Consider the following 10,954-nt stretch of genomic DNA (forward strand, 5'->3'; position numbering starts at 1 on the left):
TTATCATGGAAGTGATAATAATGATAAAACAAATATTTGTATATTGATCTTCATTTCACTTCAATGGTAATTTTTAGGCACCAGCTCCAGTTTATCAAGCACAACCTGCCGCAACAAAGGCTCCAGTTAGTGGAAACATGAGAGGAGACCTGAAGTGGCCACCGCCATCTGCAAAAGCACAAATAGAAGCAGAAAACAGAGCCAGAATGGAATTGGCGAAAGGTCCTGCCGTCAGACCTCGCAGAGTGCACAAGGACTATAGCGGCTTCTTTGCTCAACATGCTCTAAACAGCACGTATCCTGGTTACAGAGCTCCTCCAGGCACTCAATATTTCACCCCTTCCTACCAGCATTAGCAAATCTTGCTTGAAGATTATTTACTTCCTTTAAAATGTCCTGAGGCTGACTTTTTGTAATGAATATTTAAATTTCTTTCATTAAAAGTTAAATGTACTTGAAAAGTTAATTAAAATGTCAATTGTAATAAGGAATAAAAATATTTATGTGGTAAGAACATAAAATTTGAAGGATATATATTTTCTATATTAGTGCCAATATTTAAAAATATTTAATGGCATTATATATAAACTTCAATAGTAATAAACATAAAAAAAACAAGACGGACAAAACTATACAGGCATGTTGATGAAACATCGGAATATTTGACATAATTATTTTACTTACTTGTGATTTACAATATTTCATTTTTTTGTTTTGAAAATCTTTTTTACTTTTTTGTCTTCCTACTGCCAAATATATATTTCACTTATTACAATAATTAATAGTCCATTAATTAACTACATGTTAAAAATATAATTCATTTGCACTTTTTAAATTCAGTATACTATATCTAAAAAATTTTTAAATAATGTACAGCAACTGTTAAAAAGCAGGGTACACGTTTCAACTTAAATTACTATTGCAATTTCCATACATTGGCTATACGAAGAGTTTTCTCTTGTTAGATATCATATTCAATGCAAAATCACCCAGGACTGTTTTCGTTGGATTTCGAAATTTGTACATTGAAAAGAAAGAAGAGAACCAAACAAATAGCCGTCTAATAATATCTATATCTAAATATGTTTTAGTTAAGATTAGGACTTAGGACTGTACACGGATTACAGGGTAAATGTTCTTGCTCTTCCAGTTCTTCGTCCAAAATTAGCTTTATACTTTCACGAGATACATTTTTCAAGGTTCTTAAAACACTTTCTGTTCGAATTTCGAATTTCAACAATAACTTGTATATACTGAGACTGATCAAGTGATTGCTTTTTATTGAACGCTAATCAGTAATGTAACATTAAAAACTTTTATCATGCCCTTGTATTTATTTTAACAACAAACGCTTGTGAAAAAAAATAAATTATCTCGTGGAAGAATGATATAAAGTAGAAATACGAATTATAACGAAATATTACGATTGTACAAAAATTTTTGAACGAATAACGAAAATCGAATAAAAATTACGAAAAATTGTATCGAAATGAATTTTGTAAAACGATTCGACAACTACATGTCCATAAAATGACTAACAGAACATTTTTAATAATGTAACATATTGATGTGTATAAATAAACTATACTTACAAATTGGAAAGTCAGTTTCAAAAACTTTATTTCTCTGTACAGCATAATTTTGAATATAGATATTATATTATTTAATAAAATCCCTAGATCAGTGCCCAACACACTTAAAAAATCACATTTTTGCACTTGCTTAGTACCTGTCTATCAGTAAATAAGGAATTAAAATATCTTTAATCGCTTATTCAATAAATAAATGCTGGAAATCGACCATTAAACACTTCTTTACACAATTGTTTAAATAAACTTTTAAAATTTACATTCAGGGTAATGATAGTTCTTGTTTAAAATAACTTGTTAGTTATATTTTACAAATATCATCTTTGATTATAGTTTAGTTACTAACAATTTTCCCTGAGTTCATCTTATCTTCAAGGTTAAATGTATTACCGTGATAATATAAAAACTAAGTTATCAAAATTAATTATTAATAAATTTTCTATATAATTCGGAAAACATTGTATTTAAATAACCATGACGTGCATAATAATTTCTTTTTCAAACAGATTTTGTTACTTCAAATTAATATTTCCGTAAGAATATCGTAAGGTGTTCAATGCTACTATTTCAAACATTGTGCACATTATAGTTTCCTATTAAACAGTATAATAAATTAATTGAAACACAGGAAAATAGAATAGTACTAATATAAATCTGTTCTTTTTTTCTAATGTGCATATACAACTTTTAAAAATTTTACACGCTTCAGTTTTTTGTTCACTTTGTATTATGCACGTGTGTTATAAACAAAATGTATCAAATAAGATATAAAGCGAAAGTTTTACACTAAAGAAAATCCATGGGTTTGTTGTATGGCTTGTAGTAATTTGTATCGTAGTCTTTCTCTAGTCTGATACCGTGGAAGATCAAGCAAATTAAAACACGTGTGAGCAATTGGCAATAAACGTTCATCGTTCAACGGTTGTATTGTGATCTGCAAGAAGCAAATAATTACTTCACAAGAAAGTAATAAAACGCATAATAAAAATATGCAATGTATAATTTGAATTATCTACCGTGATCGCTTTCATGCCCTGTATAGGTATTCTATCGCTTCCAGTTAAAAATAATAAAAATTTTTTCTTCTCCTCTAAAGACAATTCGCGAAACACTTGCCAAAACAGTACAATAGTAGGATCATTTTTCGTATAGCCTTCTTTATATGTAGTATTCTTTTCTAATTCTTCCCAATCATAATCCTCATTTCCTACTACTACGGCCTTTAGCTCATAGCTGTGAAATAATTCTAACACTCGACCACCGCAGACTTTATGAAATCCTTTGTAAAACTCTTTAAAATGGCGTTCCACTGATTTATTTAATATGTAATCTACATACAAGTCTACGAACTGTTTTCTATAAAAAATAAACAATATTATTAAAATTAAAACCAAAAAAAAGATAAAAGAAAGATATCAAAACATAAACATACTTATTTTTTAAAGTAACAGGAACGTTACTACCGTCTGGTATAAGTTCATATATTCTTTTTTCGCCGAATGCTTCTCTGACTACTTCGAAGTTCAAGCAAAAAACATCTTCAAAGTCCATCTCATCATAATCTAATATACTTTGCATGCTCCTAAAACAAAAGTTACAGTATCATTACACACTCTAATATCTAATATTAGAAAGAAGAGCTTTTATCTTAAATGTAACATACTTAACAAGAACTGGGGACATCTCCTTTATATCGATCAGTGCGACTGGTTCGTGTAACAATTTTTTATATAAAACTAATGGAAACGGCAGATCGATAATAATGAAATTATAAATAACCAGTCCACAAAGAACGCCAATTAGAAAATACATGTTTTCATCTTCAAATGAATCTTCGCTGAACCAGATTACTCTAGTTTCATCGTACTGCTTGAACATTCCATATTTCGGATCTAAAATTTCTTTCAGTAAAAGCATAAAAAATTCTTTTCTAACTCCACCTTGGTCCTCTGCTTCCTCACCATGAAATTTTACCTATTTTTAATAATCTTGTTAGTTACCAGTTTCACATACAAGATACTTGAAGAGAAATCACTAGGCTATATGTCTTTATGCAAATGAAATATACACTTCTGTTTAATTCCATTCTTTGTAAATTTGACCAAGGAATATTCTTTTACATAAAAATTCATAATCTGACAATTATAATACTTACTCGAAGAGGTTTCTTTAGGTCACTGGAATCATAATGAGACAATTCAATCAATGTATCTTCAACTATTCTCTCACGTGAAACGTTTAACATTACAAATTGTATATGTTCACTAGTATTTATAGAAAATGGGTCGAAAAACATTTGATTCATTACTGCACGAGTCGCAGCTTCATTCATTGCTGATTGCATCTAATACACAATAATAAATTAAATTATTAGAGAAAATTCTAAAAGAAGTTAATTAATTCTATACCTGAATAGCTTGGTCTGTTTCGAGTAATATGGTCTTGGCTTGAGCATCAAGAAGAAACGGATAGCGGCAAAAGACTTTCTGGGACTAAGAAAAATTTTAATAATTTAAGAGTAGTTGTCAATTATAACTGAACAAATTTAAATTGTATTGCATTAATGTAACATACAGAATAAGATCCCTTTTCTGATACCCATTTTACATAGTCGCTTCTAATATCTACAAAGTCTACTAGTTCTGGTAAATGAAACGTAGAGTAAGGTACTATGTTACCATCTTCACCTTCATTATTTAATTTATTCAATAAATGTAAAAGATCTAATATAAGTTGAAATGTATTGTCCCACAACACTCCCTAGAAGGAAGTTTAAATTATATAATATAGAATACGCGTTTTCAATTTTGTTAATCAATAATGTAAGATACCTTGTTTGGAGTAGATTGTTTCACGTAATGCAAAACGACTGATTTATGAATTCTCACCAATCTCTCAAAATAATGTGACGGTGCTTTGATCCACCATTGACATACAATTTCAAGAATCTCTGGTTTTAATGCTAAAACAGCTTTGCAAAATGGTTTATGCAATAGATTATAATTAAGGGGATTTACAAAACCGTGATACAAAGGTAATATTAAGCAGATTCTTAAAGACTCCGGACAATGTAGTCTGAGTGATGAATTAACAAAGGAAGGAATCAAGTTGTCTGATATGCAAGTAAATATCTGAAGAAAGAATAAATAATTCATTGTAAATTATATTTTCCCAAGTACTTAAATTTTAATAAAACTGAGTTTCTAATGATGTACCAGTTCTTGAATTGTGCTATTATCCAATTCTCTAATGATTCCAAATGATCTACTTGCTTCATTGAGATTCACACCATGTTGTTTAATAGAACATCCATAGTGATGATCATTATTAAGTGAGAACGATCCATTCACACAAGCTTGACTTTTAAATACTGTCTCCAAATATCTATAATTTCGACAGGACTTCTGATTGTTATTCAGATAATTCTAAACAAATATAGTACTCCAAATGTTTGAAGCAATCTTAGGTACTAACTTTTCTACTCACGTCATAAGTTCATGATCGACAGGCGAGCTTGGTGGTAAACGTTGACATGCCAACAATTGGTCCTCAGTTATTTCAAGAATTTTATAAGATGATTCTAATTTTCTGCAATCATCTGGTTGTATATTATCCTATAAATATTTAAATACATACTGAATTATACTACTACTAATCATTTTTATTTTGCCAATTAATATAAAAAGTGATTTAAGGAGGAATAGAACAAATTTTTGAAACTATAACTCGAAAAGTTTACACTATCCTATTACAAATCTCTAAAACCATATATTTACCTTTTTTGGAACTACTGTTACAAAACAATGATTGCTGCCAGTAAAAATATGTCTAACGATGTATTCAGTTTGAGAGGAATGCATTTCATTATCTGAATCCATCATCGCAGAAGCTTTGGATGTGACCCATGGACCTTGCACCACTTGAGGTGTAGCTAATTGTCCTGTCACACCTAATCCCCATGCATAAACTTTACTTTGTGACGATACTAATGCCAATGTGTGTTCTTTTCCACATGAAATCTTTAACATAAAACATTTGCGTATGAAGTAATTAAAACTTATTTTCCTAAGTATTAGTAAATACCTGTGTGACTGTACTACCCATAAGCTCCATAATTTGTCGTGGTAAAATTTCATTTGAATTATTTCCATGTCCCAATTGACCACACATTCCTGCACCACAAGTGAATACTCCGCCATCCTAAGATACATTTGTACAAACGATCTCTTCAGATTATCTCATACTTCTTCCTTATTCTCAAGTGCAACCTTTTTAATATTAACACTTACAACTGTTAAAAATACAGAGAATTCTTCCCCACAGGCTGCATAACACACTTTTGTATTCTGTAGTGTTTTTAATCGACATGGAACATTTCTGTTTTGAGTGTCATTTAGGCCCAACTGACCAAATGAATTTTTACCCCATGCAAATACACTTCCTATAAAAAAAATTAAGTATTATTAGTAACTTATCACAATTATTCATAACTATATCTATTAAATTACCTGATTTTGATATAGCTATGCTGTGATATCCTCCACAAGCGATATGAACAATAGGAATGCCTTCTAGACTGTTAACAAGTTTAGGCTTCAATTCGTTTTTAACATCTGCATCTAATCCAAGTTGACCTTCTTTATTGCAACCCCAACTATACAATTCACCATTATTTGTTAATGCAATGGTGTGCTTCATACCGCAAGCTACTTGTACAATTACGCTTGTACCTAATGCTTTTACTATACGTGGTGTACATTCCATAATAGTTTCAGAATTTAAACCTGAGATTAAATTGATTGAAGTACAGTATTACAAATATTTGAACATTTTTTTAAAGAAATGTATACTGATTTCAGTAATACCTAATTGACCTTTTACATTAGAGCCCCAACTGAATAACTGGCCCCATTCATTTATTGCTAATGTGTGATGTGCTCCACAAGCTACTTTTTTAAATGCAAATGCATCTAAACCAGGGGCATCTATCAGCTCTAAATATAAAAGAAGTTTTTACTAAAGAATGAAATTACTTAAGAGATCATACTATTTAAAATATTTATTGTACTTACGTAATTTTCTTGTCTCCTTGTTATGACCGAGTTGGCCATAATCATTATTTCCACATGAATATATTTGACCATCTTTAGTAACAACTACTGTGTAATTCTCACCACATGCAACTATACGAGATTTATATTAAGATGTAGTAATTCTATAAGCACAATGAAATACATTTTATTTCATGACTAAATTCTTACTTTGCTCAACTTCTCCAGCTTTTACAAAATCAACTTCATGAGGAAGTAAAATGATTTCATCTTCTGTACCATCCAAACCCAATTCCCCATGTATATTACACCCCCAACAATACATTGTTTTGTTCAATTTCTTTACAGAATTTTCTACTGCTATAACAGGCTCAGAAGCCAAACGTCGTTTCTTTGTCCAGGTTTCCTATTCAAATAGCAATATAAAAATAAAATAATTGTTATCTTGTGTTTATAATCATATTATCATGCTACAATGTATTTATTGCAATGCATTGTGTACATTGATTAAATATATTATTTAATCGTATAATGTATTTTCATGTTAGCTCGTTAAGCCATATACCATGTACATAAAATTCTTTTTAATGTAACTTTTGAATGGTTGTGGATTTTATGAAAGGATATAATGGAAATTACAATATCTTCTAAAATTTGTTTCACTACTTTTCCTATCATATGATAGTATATAAGTAATTTTAAACCTATATTGAAACCTACAAGTCAAATGTTATATATGAAGTTATAAGTGATATTAAATATAATTGTTAAAATCAATAAATTGGTAAAATATATCATAATGATCACTCATTTAATTTAGATAATCAGTTTATTTCAAAGTTATATTACTTTTATAATATGCATTTTTCATTTGATATGAATATGGTATACATAAATTTATTTATTATAATAAATATAGTTTATTATATAACATTGTTATAATATATAATTTATTATAAATTATTATAAATATTATAAATATAATATTATTGTAATAAATAAATTTGTTACTTTATTTTTATCTTTACATTCTTAATTTTATATTCTTGTTTTGTAACAATTTTTAGCGATATGAACAAGTGGAGTACAACTTATTACAAAATGAAACATAAAATAAATATTTACCCTTTGCATGGCTTAGAGTATGGAGTACCATAAAATAATATCAAATTATGTTATCAAATGCATATTGTAAATTATTCCAAATGATCTGAATCTTTACTAATAATAATTTTATTTTATTCTATTGAAAAATAACTAAAATAAATAAAGGAAAGAATATTGTTAGAATGAGATAGATAATATTAGTAATGACTGTATTATTTGAATTATTAATTCAAGCCATAAATAACTTCTGTTACAATAGATACACAATCCACCTTAAAGATTAAATACCAGTAAATAATGTTTCACTAATGATTGTGAATATTTAACTTATTCTACCAAAATAACAACCTAAAGTGCAGTACCTTACTTAAAGTGAATCATTCTTAAGCTTTATGATAATAAAATAATTAAAATGATATAATGTAAATCAAAAACATTTAAAAATGTTTTAATGTTAATAACTGAGAAGTTTTACTTTTAGTAACTGATAAAAGACAGTGGAAGTACCAAAAAAGATGGATTAGTGAAAAAAACAGATTAAAAATAAAAAATATAAATGGTATCTTATTTTAAAATAGCCATGCAAATATCTTTTTTATCAACATTACACTAAATAATGTGTGATCTTGATAGAAATAAATTTCACGTTTAACTTTAAATTTGAGAGTCAAAGGTTATTGCAAGGTCATTTTATTATACATTTTCAAACTCATTCTAATATAAGTTACAATGTTATCTAATATAACATACAAAATAAATTATGCCTTTATATGAAACATTGATGATCTCATAAATGGGAAAAATATTATTTTAAAACAAAAATATTCTTTCATGTATATTCATCCTTTGATTCTATACAAGGGTAATGGGTAAAAGGCTTAGGGATTGAAAACAGCTATGATATCGGTTTCGGTTTTTGAAATAAGTCATGATGAATCAGTTATGATGAACCAAAATAAGTCATAACTGTGTGCATCTGTTTAAGTTCCGGTTCTTCAAAACTGATATACCAAATAACAGTTATGATTTATTTTAGTTCTTCATAACCGTTTCAATTGGATCCAATATATAAAAGTTTCAAACATTAATTTTTGGAATCTTTGCAATCGCTGAAAACTTTCTGCATCATTATAATTGAGAGAGACATTTAAGAGCCTTATTTTAAATGACACATATTACATATGTATACCAAATATAATTTAACAAAAGACAAGAAGGAAAGAAAGATGCCACTACAAAAAATAATCAAAAAGAAAAACAGTAAGAGAGACAAATTAAAGGTATAATACTAAAGAGTAATCTACATCAAGAAGCAGATGTAAATGATATAAAATATAAGATTTCCATTCGAAGATGGAAATGATTAGAATTTTGAAGTTTTCTCGTAAACCTTCTTCCTTCTAGTTTAATATAGTTAATAGTTTTGAAAAATTCTGATTTTCAAAAGATATAAATTAAATATTGTATTGCCTTAAAAACAAAAGTAAAAGAATATTAAGTCAATCGATTGATGTGATTTATATTACTTTCAATTTACATAAATTTAAAGAAAACAGGAATTATTTATGACTAAAATGAATACATAACATTAACACTTAATTAGAATTATTTATACCCATGCTATAGCTCCTATGTCTAGTCTGTTATATATTAGTAATGTAACAGAATTAAATCAATTTCATGGTATGATCCAAGCTTAGTTTTATACATTTCAAAGTTATACATACTTTTCCGATAATCTATAGCAAAGTAATGGGTATTTGTAATAATTTGTGAATGAATGTGTCAGTAACTAACCATATTTTTTCTGTCTCTCTAACTGAAAGCATCAGAGATGTGGATGAGACATACTATTTATGAAAAACATGTGGAATGTCCTAAAAATAACGTTCTTTATAATTATCTGGAATATAATTCATTTTAATGTAATATTAATTTAACAAAAAAAAAACATTATTTTTATATATCAATATTTTTCTTTAAATTTTATAAATTTTTCTAATAATACAAACTAAGAAATCTGGAACTAAATATTCAAAGTTCATTTCATACTACTTTTAACAAAATTCAAAAATATATAAAACTAATGATGACATTGCGATAAATTATCATTGTACCTGTTTATCCTGTCATAAACGGAATTTCGACGGATTAGGTTAAGAAAAACAAAGGGAATTTAAGTAGCTTGGAACATGATAATATTTAATGTAGAAATAACAGACTGACAACGAAAGAGCGAACTAAAAAGTGAAACAGAACGGATTTCATTTATTAATTGAAAAATATTCATTTCTTGTAAGCAAATAAATATGTCATTACTAATACAGTTTCACTCGTTACTTACATTTCTTAAAAGTAAAATTTTTAGTTAAGAATATTTAAATACAAATGTTAGAATGAATAGAAACCTTCTTTTAACAAAATACGTTTTATTTGAAGAAAAAAATAACTTCTCACTATTAAGAGTAATTCACTATCACAAGATTCCAATTCTTAGAATAAAAAAATCTAGGGGTCAAATATTCACTATTGAAAACAAAAATTGTTCATCCCACTCTTACTTCTCAAGAAATGTTCTGAAAAACAGCATTCCCATCTATAGAACAATGATTAATGGTATAGATGGCAGCGTTAGACATACGTGAAACGTTTTATAACATTTATTAATTTGCCTTATTTCAAACTTTAAATGTGTCCAATTTTCTTTAAGATCTGCTATAATAATAAAATTAATATTAAAGGAAATAAAATATGATAAAGATATTCATAATACATAAATAAAAAAACTTATTGCTATTAAATATCCACTGTCTCTTTATTGTAAATAGTAAATTATATTCTTCTTTCTACAAAATATTTACTATTTCTATATAACATGTTAGACTACATATAATTAGAGAACATAGGTTGGTAAAATAAAAGAAGGAAAGAATTATTATATAATTATTCTTACGTATAAAGTGTATAAATTCTACGTATATATTTGTTTCTTGTTTTCTTATGAATTCTGTGTCTAATTCTTCATATTTAAATATTTTGTATATCTCTTAAGTCGTATTTGTTCTACTGTGAAAAATATTTTTAAAAAATTGTCATAAATGAAGTTCTAATTATTTAGTATATTCTTAAATTTGAAAAAGAACAAAATGATATAATTTAGCGCGCTGTGATCGCAACACATAATATTATTGCTTAGATGGGAATGCT

At 27.6% G+C, this 10,954-nt stretch overlaps 2 protein-coding genes across 5 annotated transcripts in view; one reads left to right on the plus strand and one right to left on the minus strand.

Moving 5' to 3' along the window:
- Positions 1-1,602, plus strand: part of LOC116434917 (uncharacterized) — a 37,358-nt gene extending 35,756 nt beyond the window's left edge. For all 4 annotated transcript variants that reach the window (XM_076370620.1, XM_031993863.2, XM_031993872.2 and 1 more), the window contains one exon: positions 78-1,602. In XM_076370620.1, coding sequence (XP_076226735.1) covers positions 78-356 — 279 coding nt within the window. In that variant the 3' untranslated portion in view covers positions 357-1,602. The remainder of the gene's footprint in view (positions 1-77) is intronic.
- On the minus strand, positions 1,264-10,308 carry Herc4 (HECT and RLD domain containing E3 ubiquitin ligase 4). Its single transcript, XM_076370593.1, has 19 exons — positions 10,092-10,308; positions 9,545-9,624; positions 6,851-7,046; positions 6,662-6,772; positions 6,455-6,583; positions 6,098-6,373; positions 5,879-6,030; positions 5,673-5,789; positions 5,366-5,608; positions 5,076-5,203; positions 4,805-4,973; positions 4,421-4,720; positions 4,164-4,349; positions 3,998-4,081; positions 3,745-3,933; positions 3,253-3,563; positions 3,022-3,171; positions 2,606-2,945; positions 1,264-2,523 (listed from the first exon to the last, which is right to left on the minus strand). Exons 2-19 carry the CDS (start codon positions 9,545-9,547, stop codon positions 2,371-2,373), a joined length of 3,237 nt encoding a protein of 1,078 aa, XP_076226708.1. The 5' UTR covers positions 9,548-9,624; positions 10,092-10,308; the 3' UTR covers positions 1,264-2,370.
- Positions 10,309-10,954: the final 646 nt, after the last annotated feature.

Source organism: Nomia melanderi, chromosome 1 (genome assembly GCF_051020985.1).
Source record: "Nomia melanderi isolate GNS246 chromosome 1, iyNomMela1, whole genome shotgun sequence".
Lineage (NCBI taxonomy): Eukaryota > Metazoa > Arthropoda > Insecta > Hymenoptera > Halictidae > Nomia > Nomia melanderi.